This window comes from Pteropus medius, unplaced genomic scaffold (genome assembly GCF_902729225.1).
Source record: "Pteropus medius unplaced genomic scaffold, Ma_sr-lr_union100, whole genome shotgun sequence".
NCBI lineage: Eukaryota > Metazoa > Chordata > Mammalia > Chiroptera > Pteropodidae > Pteropus > Pteropus medius.
Window position 1 is genome coordinate 6,355,469 of NW_024354502.1, and position 20,850 is coordinate 6,376,318.

General features: G+C 39.5%; 1 protein-coding gene and 1 pseudogene across 5 annotated transcripts in view; both read right to left on the reverse strand.

The window, feature by feature from the left end:
* Window positions 1–20,850, reverse strand: part of COL14A1 (collagen type XIV alpha 1 chain) — a 188,165-nt gene that overhangs the window by 96,984 nt on the left and 70,331 nt on the right. For 4 of the 5 annotated variants that reach the window (XM_039854043.1, XM_039854041.1, XM_039854042.1 and 1 more), the window contains 8 exons: window positions 16,767–16,893; window positions 15,214–15,353; window positions 14,591–14,723; window positions 13,193–13,255; window positions 11,457–11,608; window positions 6,271–6,400; window positions 2,730–2,852; window positions 362–511 (listed from right to left, as the gene is read on the reverse strand). In XM_039854043.1, the coding sequence (XP_039709977.1) occupies window positions 362–511; window positions 2,730–2,852; window positions 6,271–6,400; window positions 11,457–11,608; window positions 13,193–13,255; window positions 14,591–14,723; window positions 15,214–15,353; window positions 16,767–16,893 (1,018 nt within the window). The remainder of the gene's footprint in view (window positions 1–361; window positions 512–2,729; window positions 2,853–6,270; window positions 6,401–11,456; window positions 11,609–13,192; window positions 13,256–14,590; window positions 14,724–15,213; window positions 15,354–16,766; window positions 16,894–20,850) is intronic. The other variant, XM_039854044.1, reaches the window with a different exon arrangement.
* Window positions 3,223–3,341, reverse strand: LOC120595753 (uncharacterized; annotated as a pseudogene).

The window sequence follows — 20,850 nt, forward strand, 5'->3', positions numbered from 1 at the left end:
TGTGTGTAAGGGGAGGAGGGGTGAAGTCTTGGAGAAAAGGCGAACTCCCCTTTGGCCCAACTTTGACTGTCTTGGCTGTGTCAGGCTACATGGTGGTTGGAAAATTTCACCTAATTTGAAAAATGCCAACAAAGACTTTGCAGAGGGAACTCCTGCCCACGACCATCAAGTATGGTTGAAGGCCAGGCTCTGATGTTCTCCTGCCAACCAGGACTCTGAGCCACAGCCCTGAGCAAGGGGAACACCTTTCTTTCCATGAAACACCATCCAGAAAGGGCGATGCTGAGGAAAAGAAAAACCAAACCATCAAGATGAAGCAAAACCGCATGTGGGGCCTGAGGCAACAGGACATCAGTCTTACGTGTTTTCACCACGCCTGTCAGAGCGTCGCTGAAGCCTGAGGCCTGGGAGGCAAATATTTTCACGTTGTAGTCCATGCCGCTGAGGAGGTTTGTGATGAGAATGGTGTTAATGTTAGCTCCCACAAAAGTTTCCAGTGTCGGGCCAGCAACTAACGGAGAGAGAGTGTATGTCAATTATAACAGAAGATGAAAAATTGGAAACACTCCTGAAGTGTATTGTACCTATTCAACTATTTTTTTTTCAGTTCCCCAGGATTATACAAGAGCTGGGGTTCGAATCCAGCCCCATTTAGCTCTAAGACTTACGTACCTGACTACCATGCCAGGCCTCTCCCTAGGGACACAGTCCTTTTTTCGGATGTGGTGATTTCCCTAGTGCTGGTCAACGAAGCTGGCCTGCCTCACAATCCACCGTCAACCATATTGTGAGGCCTTTGCAGTGGACCTACAGTGTTGCCATAGGTTTTGAGAAGTCATTCTCAATTGCCCTTCTCAGACACCCAGCTTTGACACCAGCAGGCGTGCACGTGTCAGTAGCAACAAATTTTATCACGGACACCATGCCATGCTTCGCCACATGTGGGGCAGAATGTGTGTTACCACTATCCACACCTCTTAATAATTTTTAAGACCAGACAGATGACACTCTTACTTCAAGGTCGTTGATCAGCTGGCTTCTTTGGGCTTTTATTTTTTCTCCTCTATCTGGTTCAACCCAGTGGAATCTTTGATTTAGCATTAAAAACATTTCTTGCTAAGTCCTACACCAATTTACTTACCTCCTGCCTCTTTCCATATGTGCTCTTTCTTTAAAAGCTTTGAGTTAGTGACAAGTTCCGAAAATACTCATTATTTTACTTCAGAACTTCCCTTCCAACAATGTATTTATATATTTTTTTATGAATGTGTTTTTTCAGTAGCGATTTTCCCACGCCCCAAACTCTCCATGCAAATGTTCACATACAATTTTTCCATTTGACCTAAAATGGGAGTTCTCAACCTCAGCACTGTTGACATTTAGGGCTGGTTAATTTTTATTCTGGAGCTGTGGGGAAGAGGTATTGTGACTTGTAGGATGCTTAACTATCTACGAGATGCCAATAGCATCGAGTTGTGAAAATCAAAAATATCTCTGTCGGGCAGCAAAATTACACTGACTAAGAACTACTGGCCTAAAACAAAGCTATTTCCCTCAGAAAATCTGATCAATGTTTACAAAATGGGCCAAAGAACAAATTCAGCAAGGCTGTTTTGTGAATTAGCACATGTCTCAGGCCTGAAAAAAAAGAAACCAAAAAACAAACAAATAAAAAATGGTGACAGATACCAAGGATTCTGTCTCAAACAGACTTGTGCATCCATGGAACATTCTTGCTATTTCATTTTCATGGTGCATAGAGATGTCTGTCTGCAGAAATTGGAGGCTGGGTATTTTAGTTTTATTAACCTAGATAATGGGACACAGAAAAGGCTGAAAAGTGTTACATAAGCAAAAGCAACATCTCAGGTGACGGGCTGGGACTAAAGGAGTTTCTGAGGGCAGAAAGAGTTTTTAATGGCCCAAAGAATGTTTTTAAGATTTTCCTGCCAAATCAAGAAAAATAATTGAAGAATGCCTTTCTGCCAAACCAGCAGATACTGAAGGCCCTGGTTCAAAATGATGAGAAGACCCTTATAATATCTATTTTTAGTCTCCCGTTCAAACTTCATAAAAGTGCCACTGTAACAGGCGGAGGTGCACATGGTGCCATCCCCAGTGGTATTTGGACCAAGGGTTTCGTGGCCCCATACAGGTCATTCTCCTGCCTCCAAGATACAATGATGTGATTAGGAGAGAGGGGTCTCCTTGTCCATGTGGCTAACAGGCTGGTGGAAAAGCCTTTTACTATAATCTTGGGGTGTCAATGAATTTTATACCCCAACATAGTTCCCAAAATGGTGAGTTATTAAATAGACTTTCTCCAATTAATCAAAGAATTTAGAGGTAGAATTTAGAGATTCTAAATGTTTAGAGCCTGTAAAACCAGTGAGCCAAGAAACATCCTATTTCAATAGAGTCAAGGTTTCTTAGGCAGGTTATTTGTCTGGGGTGTGTAGGTCAAGTGCACGCTAGCAAGTATTCTGTTCATTAACATTCCCATTCATTTCTTAGGTAAAGGCATAACATCACCATTGTGATAGTGTCCATTCTAACACTGACCATACTAAAAATGCTTTTTTTCACTAAAGAAGGTAAGAGATTCTTCTCACTTCTTAAAACATGGAAAAACCAAAAATAGATAAAAAGTCAGAACAAAAACGATTCACCTTAAAAGACATTTTAGATGCCTAATAGCGATAAAAATATTTTTAAAAAGCATTACTTACCACTAACAGGTTTGTAGACAATCCTATAGCCCTTTACAGGGGAAGATGGCGGATCCCACGTAATACGCAAACTGTTATACCATTCTTCTGAGACCCGTAAGTTTTGGGGACCAGAGGGTGGTACTAAACAAGAGAGAAAAGGAAAAAAATAGGGGGTTTTGTATGGTTTCCATCTTTGCAAACTACACTGATGTTAACGAAATCTAAGATATCTTCTCACAGTGTTAAAAATATTTACACTGAAACACACGGTGAGAAGCCTTTGATGAGTCCATAGTTGTTTTAAATATTAGATATGTAGAAAATAATTGCACTTGTGGCGAAACATTTTTATCTGAAGATCAACAGTTTATTCAATGTCATGTTGGTTCCTTGCCCTTAAGCTAATTTTATTTTATTTTATTTTTTATTTTTTAGGTGAGGCAACTCTTGGTTGACCTCACAGATTGCAAGGACCTTATCAGCTTACAATCACTTATTTTTTTATTTTTTACACCTACAGCACCTGGTCTTCCTAGGTGGTCTCCCATCCAAGTACTAACCAGGCCCGACCCTGTTTAGCTTCAGAGATCAGACAGGATTGGGCTTGTTCAGGGTAGCATGGCCGTAGGCTACCCTTAAGCTAATTTTAAGTAAAACTGTTTATTAAAGTATTTATTAAAATTTCTGCCTACATGCCACTCCGTCCCACTATTGAAGCATGTTTGTTCAGCAGTATGAAGGGCGACCACACAGTAGTAATGGTGGTGATTCTCAGAGGTAAGATTCTGATTATTTTATTTTTGCTTTCGTCTTCATATTACCTGGACTGTTTGAAATTTTATGTCATTGTTTTTCAATTTTTTTAAGCAAAACATTAAAGCCATTTATATGGAGGTCCTTGGTAAACTATCGTCCATATTGATAGCCAATGTCCTTATCACTTTGCTAGTGACAGAATGTAGTCATGTTGACCACTGCTTAAAATAAGTAGGCCACCCACTAACACTTTAAAATAATTTTACTATGTAGATATTGTTACATGTGGTGGTATTTCTGTGATGAGATTTAAGTCATATTTCTACAGTAATAGTCTTTAGTTTTTATTTGTGGGAGTGTATGTGTGTGTTCAACATGAAACTCTTTTACAAATTATGCTGATTTTTAACATACAAAAGTTAAAAGTACACCTTTGAGCCCAGGGCACTGGCAGTTAGAGGGTGCCCCTTTGCCTTCCCACCTCCTTCTCCCTCCCCTGACCCCGACAGAGTAGCGGCTTTATGGTGACTTTACGGAACATAAGAGAGTTAAATAACTCAGTTCAAAACCAACTCAGAATTTATTACACTTATTTTAAACCAAACTTGCCTACTTTTTTTTAACAACCTGGCTTTAAGAGAGAAAAGGATGATGTATTTAAAAGCACGTAGTAGATGCTCCATAAATGTTAGGTGAACACTACTTAATTTTCTTTAATTGCTGTTTAACTCTGTAGTTTTCAAGCATTTATTTAGCAGCACAATACCCAAATATGCTATAAATTCCAATACGTAGATCAAGTCAAGATCAAGTCGCGATGCCTGCGTACGTGGGTAGATGCAGAGTGACGAGTTTGGGGCTTCCCCAGAGCTCTGCTCCTCCCCCTGCCTCTCTCCTTCCACATGAACCCTGAGAGGATAACTAGCAACTCTTAGCGCTCACAATACTCTGAGTGGCCTCCAGCAAAGCTTGCAGGCTTGGTGGGGGTCTGGGTGGAGATACTCAGAGCATGAGCACTGGGAGGATGGAGAGATGCCAGCAGGTAATGAGATGAGGAGGTAATGTCCATTTGCTCAGCTGAGCAGAGCCAGGGCTTCGGGCTGCAGCTACAGAATTTTAATGACTTGTGCACTTACATGAAAAATCCATACTTAGGTGCCCAGGTACAGAATTCAGCCCTCGTCACCATTTTGCAGCTACCACACATAACCACTGGGTAATGGTGGTAGATTAAAGGTGGGTGCGGTTTTTCTGACTCTCCTCCCATTGAGTGGCGGTGCAGCCTGTGACCCTCTCTTTTAATCCGGGTGAGGTCTATGGCCACCTTGACCAAATGACGACAGCGGAAGTGACACTGCACTGGTTCTAAGCAGAGCCCTTAACTGTCCTGACAGTTTCTGCTTTCCGCCTCTTGGAACTCTTGCTCTTATAGTCCTGAGGCGCCAGTAAGAACTATGACAGGGAGAGGCTCAGAGGCCACATGAGAGAGAGGGGCTCAGCGGAGGCCAGCCTTCTAGGCATCCCCACCAAGATGTCGGGCATGTGAGCGACACTCTTCTGGATACTCCACACTAGTCCAGCCATCAGGTGGCCTTAATCAATACTATGTGAAATGGAAGGTTCCCGAGCAAGCCTTGCCGAATTTTCCGACCAATGAAATGGTACGATATAATAAAATGGTTGCCGTTTAAAGCCATTAGGTTCTAGAGATGTCTTCACGTAAGGACAGACAAGCACACGGTAATGAGGACAGCTAAGACTTTGTAGTGTTTGACCAAGGGTTTTCATGCGTACTCCTCAGTTGATCATCACGGCCAATTTATGTAAAACAAATATTTCGTGAAGCCTCCCCTGCGCTGTTGGAGTTTCGTATGCAGAGATGAACAGTACAGATGAGGTCCTAGACTCTCATGATGCTGCTACCCAGGGACAGGAGACAGACAGTGAACAAATACATGAGCAAACAAGAAAATATCAGACAGTAAACAGTGCCGTGACATAATCGAAACAAAATAAAAACAAAAAAGGATGCTATCATAGAGAGCGGGAGCGACTTTGCGTGGGTGGTCAGAAAAGTCTGAGGAGATGACATTCAGCTGCGACCAAAATGATAAGAAAAAGCCAGAAATGCAAACGTCTGGGAAAGGATATTCTTTATGGAAGGAAGTTAGTGCATAGGTCCTAAGGCAGGCACAAGCTTAAAATGTCCACTGAAGAGCAGGAAAGGACGTATGGCTGGGGCTCCCGTTAGAGGGGAGATCAGAGAGATTGGCAGGGCTCAGGTCACACAGGGCCTTGGGCAGGATGTGGGATTTTATCCTGAGTACAGTAGGAAGCCATGGGGAGGCTTGGAACAGAGGCGTCACATGAAATAATTTATATTTTGAAAAGCTCCTCCGGCTGCTGTGAGAATGACAAAGGAGCCAAGAGTGGAAGCAGGAAGACGCCATCAGAGTGGGTGTCGCTTGGAATGGGGTGGAGAGAAAATGGACAGACATGTAGAATGCATTTTAGAGAATCAACAGGACTTCTGATGAATTAGATGCCGAAGGAGTAAGATGTAGTTGTTTTTAGGTCTTGGCTTTAATAGACAAGAACACCGAAGCCCAGAGCACTTAAGCAACTTGCCCAAAGCCACACAGCTTGAAAGTGTGGAAGACCAAATTCAAACCCAAATTTTCTATCTCCAAATCTCTTTTGCTCTTTTCACCACAGTATATTGTGTCATTCAGGTGTATTACAGGGGATGAGCATTTTTGATTAATTAGTCAGCTAGTATCCACAGGGAGAAAGTTTGACTCACAGGTTTTTCCTGGGGCAGAGACGCTGACGCCTTCCTCATCATCATAAATGGGAGTCACCGTCACTTTGTATTCGGTATCTGACAGCAGAGGCTTCAGAAGGAGATTGTTCTGGCTTCCAGGTACCATAACCTGCACAAAAAAAGCAAAGGACCACCGGCTTAGTAAGACCTCTGTTCCCATTGGTCTACTAATGGAGCAGGACAGCAGGCACTTTGAAATAACCAAAAGCAAGGAGATATGCTTGGAGAGTGATGAGAAATAAGAGCACCCATGCACAAGCTCTCTCTCCAAAATTCCGCTCGTAGCGAGCGACCCTTCGTTGATGACCATTAATGCTGAACGTCTAAATGAGAAGTCCTTAGGCTCTGAAGAATAGTTTATTCTGAACATTATTTCAGCATCTGTGAAGTACCCAGAAAAGAGAATAATCACCTATTTGGAAAGCAGGTGTTCATGGCTTAGGACTGTTCATTCTAGAACCCGGAAGGCTTATCATGTTTGATTCTACTTAAGTATCCTCTTGAAAATTCAGCCCTCCATTCTTTATCTTTTCAGAGATAATCTAATCCTAGCATTTTAGAAAAGAATGGGTGCTAGCCAAGAACAACAGAACCACACATTAGATCTAAGTTTTCCAGATCGAAACATATTTACCAGTAATACTAAAAAATATTGTGACTTTTTTATTCCTAAAAGATGTCTTCCTCACCCTAAAATCACCATCACTCTGTCCCTAATGGCTGCAAAAATGAAGTGCAGCAGTGGGGCTGATACCACACAACCAGGGCACTGTACCGTGTGACTCAGAGCAAATTCTGGCATCCCTGGAAGAATATGTGGACCAGCAAAGCCACGTGTTCTCAAGGCTAAAACCACAAACCTTTCTGTCTGCCCTCCAGCAGTTAGTGCTGACATATTGGACCATTTAAGGAGCTTAATCACGGCTGGAAAAATGTTAGGATGTAAGAACTGACCCAAACGCGTTTAAGGCAGTCACAAGACTGGGACAGCTGGAGATGCTTTGCGATTCAAATGCCAGCAGGCAAAGGGCTGTGCTGTCAATGTCTGGATGAGAGAAGGAACCTATAAATCATGGAATATGCCCTAGAAAGCCTCGAGTCGAATCGAGAGCAGCTGTTGCTAAGATATTGCTAAGCTCTAAAAGCAATTTTTTTATATATAGGAAAAGAGGAAATCTGAATTAAGTGATTTTATATTGGATTAATATGATTTTGCTTCTCATAGGAAAGAGACATTTAAATATACAGAGTTGTAATGATGTGGTCCTGGGTGGGAGAGTTTTATAAAGAAGCTTTACTTAATTCTAGAATGAATTAGACAATCCGGGCATAAAGGGCTTGTAAAGGAAGAACTGCGTTTGCCCTGACTTGTATTATTACCCCATCAACACGGCTTCCTTTAGGTTGCCTCTTCTAAACAGAACTCCTCTGGAGCACTGGGAGAGCCTGGGCTTTCCTTCGAAGCAGTGTGTTTAGCAAACCACCCACGTTGATGCTCCTTAAAAAAGGTCATCTTTCAAACTGAGAAACACGTGGCCTTGGAACCAATCAAATTTAGAGTGTGGCATATACTGAAAAGCACTGGGACCATTTGGGAGGAGCCATTTAACTTGCCAGGAAGTAGCTGCTGTGGTTTATAATAATATCCATCATTTACTCGGCAATTATTATGTGTCAGGTGCTAGTCTAAGTATTCTAATATAGTTAATCTTCACCACAACCCTTTGAGGTAAGGATTATGATTACATTCATTTTACAGATGAAGAAACCGAGGCCCACACAGCTATTGAGTAAAGGTGCCATAGCGAAATCCTGGGTATCTGGTCCACTTCAAATGACTACCCTGCTTGTACCATTTTACTCTAATTAAACTCATTCCCAAGAATAAAACATAAATCTCCTCTGGGGTATGCAAAGTTCCTTCTGCCTGGCCTCTGCTTGTTTGCGCAAAGCAAGGTAAAATGAGCTCCCACCAAGAACAGATGCTGGAGGGCATAGCAGGTGATGGCTTTGTTTATAAAACGGTTGTCTAAAAGATGCTCACGATTAAGTGAGATGCAAATTTAACTAGTTCTGAAATGCAGCTTCATATCTGGCTCCATTATTGCCCAAAGCTCTTCAGAGCAGCTGGGATCCTACCCAGCAAGCTGTTCCCTCAGTAGAAAGAGGATTCCCTACATCTTGTCTTGTTGCATTCCCATTTATAGAGCTCTGTTCCTAGACAGGGATTCTCACACTATCTGGGGCAAAGGACCAGATGATGTTGGTGCTATTGTTTTAATTCCAATCCACCGAAGACCAATGTTTTTATGAAATACAAGAAGACAAAATTGCTAGAAAAAGTGAGCCTGTTCTCGGACGTTGCAGCAACATCTAGTTGCTATAAACGTTTCTGAAGCTTAACCTCTGAACTTACTCGGTAGGAGACCGAGCCGCGCTCTGAGTACCTCTGCTCTAGCTCAGAGCGCGGCTCGGTCTCCTACCGAATAAGTTTCTTGCAAGTTGGAATTCAGTTCATGATGATGGATTTTGACATCTAGGCTCTAGAACAATCTAGAATCCTGATCAGCCTTTAACAAATAAAGACGTGTGAGACAAAATTCAGAGCAATGTCATTGCTGTGCCTCTGTATTTCAGAGCAGAGCTGAAAGGAAATCCTTATGAAATATTTGACGGGTAGCTTTACTTTCCAAGAGTTCAAAAGCTTCCTATTGGAAATATTTGGTAGATTTGATTATGCTTAGAAAATATATAAGTACTTCGCTTACCTAAACTGGAAAAGTAAATTTCATTCCCTTTGTTTTACAAGTATTAAAGTTTGACTTTGGTTTACGATCTTATACTCATACACTATCCTCTATCTTCAATATCCCATCTTATTTTTTAGAGTAAATTTAGTCAGCTTTTACAGTTAAGGAGAATTTGGAAAGATGGTAAGAAGTATGTCTCTCATCTGGATACATTTCCTTTATCACTTTTGTAATTTATTTTACTCATCTGTTTTTCCTGGTCACACATCATTATTTTAAGACATTTATTTGTTATGTGGGAATTCAAGACCCTTGAATTTTGATAGAGGTCTGCAACTGCCTGTCCTACCCTGGTTTTATAATCTAAATCTAGATGCACCCACTTTCTATCCCCAATAATAATACATTACATTTATATAGCACTTCATAAAACACCGAGATATAAATTCCCAATTAATCAATCCTCAGTTGAGTCCCTGAAGATATGCCCATAAAATAAGTATGCATAAGTCCAATTTAATTTGAATTTACTAAAGGAGCTTGATATTTAAAAAATTCTAGAGTACTTTCTTCTATATAGTGCAAACACTTCTGCACAGTAAATAATCACCACTGAATTTATCAATATTTTTCATTTTTAGTAAAGATTTGTTTAACTGGAACACATGTGGTTTAAGACTTTTGATCTTTCTTTCCTTCATCTAGGTTGTCCAAGTGTTTCGAAATAAACAGTGTAAAATGAAAGAAACTACCAAGGGGAAAATTATGTAGAGACAGCCCAAAGAAAATATTATTATTATTTTACCTTGCAGAGCTTACGAGTGCGTGCATGAGATTAAATTGTTACTCTTTCCAAATTAACAAGAATAATTTAGCAATAAACTTAATGTGTTTCTTGGAAAGAGTAGAAACAAAAACCAGAAAGCGAAACTCACTCTGGGAAGTTTTTATGGGTCTCATTTTTAGAAACAAAATTAAAATATGAGGACAATAATAGGAAAAATAAAACATCCAAATTGTATCTTTAGTTACCAATGCTAAGCACGGTTTTAAGTTTTTTGAATTTCCCAATCATGGATCATTTAAAATCTATGGTCCAAGTTAATTTATAATTCAACCTATTTTGCTTAAGTGTCCATTAACTTTCCAAAAGTACTCCTAGACCAATGTCCTGGCTCTTCTGACTATTCATAGTACATGTGGCTATTCTTAGGGTCATCATTGTGTTCTGTAACGATTCCTCTAACAGCCTGAAATAAAGTACTTTCCTGAGAGAATTTTAGGCTCGAAAAATTGTTTAGAGAAGCACATAAATAAAAATAATTTTCCATGAAAGGCTTTAAAGTAAGGAAGAAGAAGGAAGGGTAATAATGTTATTCTTGAGCAATAATGAATTTGGAGACTTCTCTCCTAGAGTGTCTCAAAAACAAAGAAGCAGACGAGAAATGTAAGTGATGAGGCTAACTAAAGCATATTCCATGACTAAAAAAAAAGAAAAATTTCTTTTGGATGCACAATGGAGTTATCTGGTCTAGCAAACAATTTTCAGGTTCCAGAATAGAAGGAATGATACGGTGTAAATTAAGAAAACATGGATGTTAGGTACAGTGTAGGGAATATAGTCAATAATATGGTAATAACTGTGGACAGTGCCGGGTGGATACTAGATAATTCGGGGGGATCACTTCATAAGTTATATATATAACCACTATGCTGTGTACCTGAAACTAATACAAAATAATATTGAATGCCAACTCTAACTGGAAAAGTTTAAATTAAAAAGAAAAAGAAAACACGGGAAGGCCATGACTAAGAATGAACCCAGGTTTCTGATATAGAAAAACAAATCTAGATGAAACAACTTAAAGAAAACTCAACATATAAAAATTTAAATCCCCTAATGTAGACACTCCTATTTAAGAATAAATTAGAAATGACTATAATTCTGCTCAAAATGAGCCGATGTCAGTGAAAACTATAATTTGTTTGTTGATGGATGGCATTTTATTAAGAACACTTCGTTCTTTCATGTATGCTTTGCTTAAAAAGTTTTTATCAGATTCTCAATACACACACACACACACACAAGACAACTGTGTGGACTGGCGGACTATTTATGACTCAGCTTTGCTTTAGTGCTCTAAGAAGTTGTCAAGGCAGCAGAAGCAACACTAGGTACAAGCTTCGGAAGCTTTGCTGACTTGAAGTAGGTTGTATGTGGAGAAAGTTTTAGAGATAGAAAGGTCATCGAGAAACCAGAAGTTAAGTTTGGATTAAATGAAAATGAGATTAGTTTCTGGAGATGGTTGAGTCCCCCAGAAGTGAGCAGGAGAGCTTGCGTGAACCTCTGCAGATGCCTCGTTAGCTCTGTTAGTCAGGAAGCCTCGGTTTCTAGGAAGCTGTATTTATACAGACCGTTCCTACCACTTCTTCCGCAGCGTCCCCTTGAGCAGTCAGGTAGGTCACCCTGAACTGCTGCACACTGCTGTCTGAAATGTCCCATTTTACCCGCAGGCTAGAAGTTGTTTCATCATCTACAACCAGGTTTCTGATTCCTGTCCGGAAAACTGGAATAAACACAACCAAGGATTAAAGATCTTTTAAGCCATCATATTCCAAAATGAGCTGCAGAGGCCATTTTTGGAAATGACAACAAGTATCATTTAATGTATCTCTCTAACATAGACCCACATGAAGGACAAACTCTGCTCTAGTGGTTATTGGGGAGCCATGAGACCTACGGGTAGCAAACAAAATGGAATTTAAAAGATGCTTACAAGTTAAGACCATGGATCCCTCAAAACTATCAGATCTGTATACACACTAGTAAGGGAACTGGGAAGAAGCCATCGGACTAAGAAACTGAAAGAGGAACCCACAAGGAGCATGCTCAGGAAACCCTCACACTAGTGCATAGCTGGAGAAGCAGACGTGAAGGGCCGGACGTGGTCCGCCTCCAACACACATCCCGTTCACCTGTTCCCCCGTTCCACCTTAACACTCATCAGTTAAAGCGCGAACCTCTCACCATGCTGTCTCTACGGATGTTATCCTTTCACTGATATCTGTCCAAACTCCTTCACTCACGTCCTCTGACACATTCCTTCTCATATCCTAAGGTGCCTGCTCTCTCATTTGTCCCACTTTTTTCTCCCTTTTGTGCTGACTTCTTTTCATTCTGTCCATCTCTACTGACTCTTTCTTTTCTTCATTCATTAGTTAATTCTTTCAGCAAACATTCATTGAGCTTTTCCTATGTGTCAGACTGTATTAGGTCCTAGAGATAAACAGTGATTAACAATTGACGAAACTAGTAAAAGTGCCACAGAGGAGGCAGGCGAGCGACATTTGCCGGGCAAAACAGGGAGAGGGTACTAGGCAGTGAGAATGGAAGGCAAAGTCTCACCTTCAGGACTGAGAGCTCTAGATGGCAGCAGGAAATGGGGAAAGCATGAAAAATATAGTTAAGGCCAGAATGGGAAATAGAATCCAATCAGGAAAGATGTCAGTGTTATGATAAAGAGATTTGGGGGCACAAAGAAGAGCTTAAAAGAGATTAACTGAAGAACAAATGAATCAGTGAATGAATAAATCAATCAACAGGTGACAAAGAACCTAGAAACCCATGGAAAGGTTTTAGGTAGGAAAACAAATTATATCATCAAACTTCTGCTTTACCTAATTGACTCTGACAGCTAGTTGGGAGATGTATATAACGGAATGGAAAGGTAAGCTGAGAGAGAAGACAGCTGATACAGGAAGACCAATACTCCACCCAGGTCTTAGTTACCCACGGAAACACAAGGAAACCATGATATGAATAATTCTCGACCGAGAGCAACAGGAAAAGTCACTGAGATCAAGAGGGAGGCAGAGGCTCTAGGGGTTGCTATGCTAACATCCTCTGGAAGATTAAATGGGAATCCAAAACAAAGGTGGAAAAGATAGAGGTGTAGCGATGAGTTTAGTAGATTAGAAGACCAACTGGCATTTATGGGTATGAAAAGAGCGAGAGGTTCTGAGAGGAGTGAAATTTGACCTGGCACGCCTCATTCCTAATTAATAATATAAATAAATAAAACTGGGATACTATCACCTCTCTTTAAATCAAACTTTTCTTAACGGGTAAATAGGCTTTTATTTGTCCTTACCTGATGTCACAGGTCTGGTAGGTACTACTACGGTCGTAGCTGGTTCTGTCCAAACACTGTCAACTAAAAAAAATATTCATCTCTTTAAAATACTGTAATGATAATAACTCAATATATTTGTGTATAGCATTCTATAGTTTTTAAAGAAAATTTCACCTATATTATCTCGCTCTCTTCTCACAACCCCCTCGGCTACGGGCGCAAGAGCAAAGAAGTGAGTCGTAAGTAAGGCAGACGTTATATCTATTCTGCGGTTAAGAAAACTGGAACCCAAAGAAGTTAAGGTTTCTAATCACAGATATCAGCCTTCATATAAACATTTGAATTAAACCTATAAAATTGTTTAACCTCCCGGTTACTTTACAATGGGGCATCACAATAGTAATTCAAGGAAATTAAACAGTCAGTGCTGGAAATCAGGCTATGAAGGGGCTGCCAAACCGGGCCGCCAAGGAGGACAACAGAAGTGCACCTCCTAAGTCTTGTATCCACCCTGGGCAACAGTGGATGGAGCACCTGTGTGATGCTCCACCAAGATTCCCTCTTCGGGGTCAACATACTCATCCACCAGCCTCTGGAATACTGGTTGCCAATGGCTCAGAGCTCTGGGAACTGCCTTGCCTGAGGTCATGGACTCTGTCAGGGGTGGCCTACCTCCAGTGACTGGGGCTGCAGATATAAAGGCACAACCCTTCTGACTCAATCTGAGACAACTCAGAAGGGTCATCCCAGGTCTAGAACTCCTAACAGAATTAGCTGGGGACTCAGTTTTAGCTTCTCTCTGCCCCATCCAGCCAGCCTTACTTCCTTACAGATGTATCTCCTGACTACACTCTTCAATAAACCTTCTGGATGCAATTTTGTTTCAGAATGCAATTCCAGGAAACCCAATCAAAGAAAACTTAATATGTGTTTAATACCTCATATTTTAAAAATGAAGGGATGAATGAATCAGCGAGTGAATTTTGTACATGATCTTGGAACCAAGATCAACTTGGGAAATTCCATAAACTCTTGGTTGACATGTTTGCCCTAGGTTTGTTTGCTCATTCATTCATTTATAAATTTTTTCACCTATCCATCCATCGATCCATTTAGCAAGGATTTATTGTACAGTTAAAATACACCAAGTACTGTGCTAAGCACTAGAGATAGTATGGTGAACGAGGCAGATATGGTCCCTGCCTTTATGGTGATAATAGCCTAAAATTCAAAAACGCTTCAGATGCTGGTTTCATTAAAGGCGAAGTTGCAGAAAGACTTCTGGGGGGACAAAGAGAAACCAAAGTATCTGTAGCCCCAGGATAAGGCTGATTGGGAGAGAACCTGGTGGGGTGCAGAGTGTCAGAACAGATGGTGGGAGATGGTGATGTCCATCTTGGTCAAACCAAAACTTACGCGTGGTCCCGACAGCAGTCACCACCTCACTCTCACTCCCATCATCCAGTACAGCCAACAGTGACACTTCATATTCAGTTCCGGGCTCCAGGTGTTGAATGACATGTGAGTCTTGGTCTTCTTTAAGGATAACCTAAAAAGCAGTTGGTGCTTAGTTTTCAAAGAAAAATCTCACCTATATTATCTCACTCGCTTCTCATAACAACCTTGGCTATGTTTGCAAGAGCTTGAATAATACAGGAGAAAGTTAAGAAAAAAAATTAATAAGACAGGTGGAAACAAGAAACAACTAAGCATAAAGAACTCAAAAAAAAAAAAAAAAAAAGTACAGGGCCATTGAATTCTTTTTTTTTTTTTAAGTCAAACCAGACTTTATTCCTTTCAATCCCCTCAGCAAATAAACTAAGATATTGCAAAAGGGGCATTTTGAAGTTTTAATAAATGTCATTTATGAAAGTCAAACGACCCGAAAAGATTTATAACACATGATCTGACATTATAAAACTCCATGCAAAATACCAATTACTTCTGGGATTCTCAATCTATTTGAAGACCAACTCAAACGCAGCAGTGGGTATTCACTTCCAGATAAAATGCTCCAGGTTAATTTTCAGACAACTCACTTCTTCAGTCTTCCCACCATAGACTGGAATCCACATCAACTTGTGTTGTCCTTCATCCACAGAGAGGGGATGCCAGGTCACTCTGAAACTGTCTGTCGTCACCTCATCAATTTCTAAGTATTGCTGGGCTGGGACTTCCTCTGTAAGCCAAGGAAAGAGATCTCGTTAGGATATTGAAAAGGCAAGAGAGTCGCCACTCGAGCAGCCCCTGAGGACCACGGGAAGAGAAGACTCTCTCTGAGGAATCTCTTGTTTTAGGAAGTACAGAAAGCAGAGCCCTTCAGTCCAGTGTGGCCTTCCTTACATGTCTGTTTGGTCATTTACGCACAGTATAAATCAGGAAGACCATGAACACAGCAGATTTTACAAGTTTTCCAGTAATTTCCAGAACTCTAAGGTTCTCTATTTGGCTCTTTCAATAACAATGAAAACGAAGAATGTCGTACTCATTATTTTACAAAGACAATATTTTCTGAGTACTTTAAGGAAATTAACAAAATGCTATCCCAGAGTCCTGAAAAACGCCCCTTTTAGCTTTATTCGGTTTCATGCCTAAGGCACTAAGAATAAGTTAAATCCTAGAGAAGAACCTTCAACCGTTTAACCTTGTATATACAGCTACCATCAGAGGTGAAATATAACTTACCAACCTCCCACTGTTTCGCTGTTTATACACTTCTGGGATGTACAACAGAGAGCATAACATCTGACTACCCCCTAAATGAATTGTCGGTCATCAATTTTTATTATTTGAAATCAGAGATTTGAAAAACTCTTTGACAGGACACCATGAGAACTCGTGTTAGCCCTCGGGAGATTTTGTGCAATTGTTAGACTTTTTTCTGTGAACATTGCTTCTCAATCCAGCTTACTTCTCACCTCTCTCCAAATTACCTTCTCATCACCTCGGGATAGCACTAAATTTGTTTCCAAATGCAGTCAATGATAGGTACAGAAAGCAAGCAATAGAATTGTTGCCACCAAGAAGCAAAAAAAAAAAGTTTTATATTGTTGGGTGACTACGGTGCATATGTAGAAAAGGAAAATAATGTAGTCATATCTTATTTTTTATTTTAGTATTTAAAATAGCCCATTTTATTGCATTACTATTTCAGGATGCATGAAAATACATTAATGGCTGCAGATTGATGTATTATGTTAAAGAGTATGAAACTATCATTTTTGTAGATCAAAAACTGGTGGATATCAGCAATTTTGGAAGTTCAATGTAATATACACATGTACAAATGAAAATTGTGAAAATTTTACAACAATAGAACAAAAGAAACAGTGTGTGATTAGACAGAGAACAATGTACACTTTTATTTAACTGAGACCTTTTGGATTTAAATGGTCTTTTTTCTCTTTCCCTTGCTTTGATAGAAAATAATTAATCAGTATGCATTCTAGTCACCTAATTGTTCATTTGTTAATAATAACATAAAATAAATAAAAATTAAAATGAAATCTCTGCAAAATCACAATCGAAGAAGCTGCTCCAGCTTGTGGGTTCTACATGGTTACTCCTGGAAACACTTCATAACAAGGCCTACCTGTGGTAAAAGTTCCAGTCAGAGGCTCTGACTGCCCGTCCTCATAGATGGAGAATATAGCAATAGTATACTCCGTGAGGGGTGTCAAGCCCTTCAGAGGGAATGTGGTAATAGGATCGACTTCAACCTGCAAAAGAGAGAAGGCATGACAGTTGTATCAGATACTCTCTACATACTAGAAAGAAATCATTTTATTATCTGTAGATCATTTGGTTGGCAGAGGAGTTATAACCGTAAAAAAAAAAAAAACCATATTGAATAATAAAACCAGTCAGTTTATATACACACATTTCTACTCTTACACTCTTCAATAGATTACCTATCAGTTAATTATCAGGACGTCATTGCAACCAATATTATTTCCAGTCATTAAAGATATAGAAAGCAAAGTGCACACAATGTACAATGCTAATACAAATAAATATAATGTTTTCAGACTGATCGGCTAGATGTAGCAGGTTTTGGGTTCATTGCCTGGGCTCTGCTGACTCCATGACTAAGAAATACACAGTAACGCCTGTAAGAGATGTATATTTGAGCAACCAACCTCCCTAGTACCAATCCGGAAATAGTCATATTAAAGATAATAGTAAATACTTGAAAGCTTTATCTTCCATAGAGAGACATATTTGGGAGAAAATATATACCATTATCTTAAGGGCACATAAGGGATGAAGTCCTGGGGATAAGGTCCAAGGATGTGTAAAGAAAGGGAAGGATTAGAAAAGGGAAGAAAAAAGAACAGATCTTGAAGAAGGAAATCATAAAGTACAAAGAGATAAGGGTAGGATCTAGAAGACAGAATCCTGAGCAAAGTCATCCTCAGACTCAGAGAAAGAACAGATACAGCTTTATCTTTGAGAGGCTGGGCGACGGGTTGTTGAGCTGCATCGCACAAGGGAAATGTAGTGGAACAAGTAAATAGTGTCCCCCACCTCAACACTTTACATACATTGCCTCAATTCTCACAAAACTCCTAGGATGTAGGTATAGTCAGATACCTTCACTCTAGTGATACTCTGGGAAATTGAAGAAATGAACCTATTTACTTGAGAGCAGACTCTGCCAAAAAAGATCCCACTTAAAATGTTTTCAAGATACCCTTTGAAGCAATATTAATAAAATCTGTTGTTTACAATACTATCAATGACTAATCTTGATCCTACCTGAGGTCAAGGGCAAGGTAACTAAGCTCATTGTATGTATTAGTTCACGGCAATTGAAGCGAACATTACCAAGATATAAAATGTGTCACTTTCCTACTTAAAACCTTTCTTGGCTATCTATTACCTTCCTGACCAAAGCCAGGCACCCTGCAATCACCTCTCGGCCTTGCATAATCTGGAGCGCCATTCTTTTTTTCTGCCATATTCCTAATCTCACCTACCAAGCTCCAGCCACAGTGACCTTCTATCAGGTCCATGTCTTTCTCACCTCAGGGCCTTTGCACATGCAATTCATTCTGTCTGGGGCTCCCTAGTTCTTTTCAAAATTAGGCCTTCCTCATCTGTCAGGACTGAGCTTAAATGTCATCTCCTCGAAGAGACTTCTCTTCCCACCAATTTCAGCATGGTTCTTCTCTAACACTGTCCTTGTTTGCTTCCTCCCTAGTACCAATTCCAGCCTGAAATTATTTTATTTCCTTACATATTTGTTTATTTCCTGCATAGAGTATAAGCTCCTTAAGGGCAAAACATTGTTTAGCTTCTTCACTACTGTATGTTGAACTGTTTTTTTTTTTTTTTTAGTGAATTGAATAAGTAAATGAAAATTAAGATGGAGACTCCAAACACCCCTTTTAAAAGAGATAATAAATAGTTCATGCAAACCAAGAGCCAATCCAGAAACCATATACATCTCTAAGAAATCGACTATAGTTCAAAAAAACCTGGAGAGAGGAGTGTCCACTTTCATTCTTGTGAAACCCTGAACTGCTCTATCAGAGAGGGGAGCCAACCCCCAGCCTTTCCCGCCACCCCAGCTGAAGTACCAGACATGGAAGTGAAGTCATCCTGGAAGTTCTAGCCCAGTCCAGCTCCAGATGAATGCAAGAGTCACCCCAGCTGACACTTCATGGAGCCGAGACAAGCTGTCCCTGCTAAATCCTGCCCAAATTGCACAATCATGGGTTGTTATATAAGCCAGGGGTGTTAGTTACATGGCAAAGGTTAACCGAAAAAGAAATATGTAGTGTTTACTGAATCTGGACCTGACAATATTATAGGTCGTTCTTAGCATTTAGTGTTTACTCTGGTGCGGATACTGTCTGTAAGCTTTATATGCATTAGTTCACTTAATCCTTACGTAACTTCGTAGGGTAGCTAACTATTACCCCTAATTTGAAGATGGGGAAAATGAGACTCCAGAAAGTTAAGGAACTTGCCCGAAGGAAAACTAGCCAGTACCTAGGACTTAAATACAAGTGTTTCAGACTCTAAATTGTATGCTCGTAAACACTATTTATAATATGGCTTCGTTATTTAAACTCATAGAAAAGACAAATCTACATTTAAAGTATTAGTTCAAGACATGTTCTAAACTTACATTTCTAAATTTACATATTGCTTTCTGTTATTTCGAATTGTTATTTTACTGAGCACTTACTACATGTCAGGGACTTAGATTCATGGTCCTATTGAGTTGAGTATCTCATCCCCCCCCTCAACAAATCCTAGATGTTTATAACTATTTTACAAATGAGGAACCTGAGACCCAAAGAGTTGAACTAACTTCCCAAGAGCCATAAAACTATTAATCAAAATTTATTGTTTAGGCCTTGAGTCTCAAATCTGTGACAAATAGGAATTTTGCAAAGATATCAAATATACATAAAAACAGTTAAAATAAAATTTTCTTAGCTATACCGAGATGAAAAGAAAAAAAATGTATATATAAACATACAGAAAAAATTTGTGTATATAAATATATGGTTTTCCCCTTTTATATATATCTATATATATAAGTATGTATCCATAAATATATATCATGTCAAGATATATTTATTAAAGCCTCTTATTTGATCCTGAACAGACCATATTTTATATATTAATTACTAATTATTTTATTTTATCAAATGAAAACTTTTAAGTATCATTTATTTTTATTAGTTATCGTATTTGTGTTTTAAAATAAGTTCTGAAACTGGTTTTATTGGTGGTGTTTTTAAAACATAGGAGGATTTGGGAAAATGATAACAAATTACCATGATCTCATTGTTATGCAACTATTTTTCAGAATAATGTTTTAAACTGTCTAGCTTTTAGTCTAATTTTGGGCAGGATAAAGGAAGAGTCCTTGATGAGGAGTGAGGGACCCGAGCTGCACTCTGGGCTCTACTGTTGAGTCATTGCTGTTGGGAACTGAACTTGCTTCTCAGAGTCTAAAATCTGTGGCTTTTCATTTATAAAACTTAAATGGCCGTACTTTATTTCCCCATCATGTTTGCCCATTTCCCCAAATCCTTTCACAGTACATGTTATCTGAGATGGCTTCTGTCCTTGGTTCGACAAATCAGGAAACTCAGAACAGTGGCTGGCTCAGGACAAGCACTTGACATATCTGAGCTGCCACCACCGCCACCACCACCGCCACCACCACCACCACTGTTGCCGCCACCATCATCATCATCATCATCACCATCATCATCATTATCATCATCATCATCATCACCATCATTATCACCATCATCATCACTATAATCATCATCATCATCATCATCATCACCATCATTATCATCATCATCATCATCCACATTTGTTTAAGTGCTCAGTTTTATTTTTCTTCTTTGGACTCCAAAAAGTTAGAGAGAAGAGTAATACAGAAAAAAACACAGAGGGAAGAAGAGGAAGTGAAGCCAAGAAATATAAATTAAGTCAAAAGCAAACTCTTACAATGAGTTGCATGTTCCAAACTAAGTAGATTTTAATTGAGACATCTTAAAGTTCATTCCAGAATGTTTTGGAAATTTCCTAAAAACCAATTGCAGCACTATCTATAAATAAAAGCTAAAATTAATACAAGTTAAAGCAATATGTGGTAGGAATATTCACCTTTAAAACCACATATTCCAAAATTAGGTAAAATA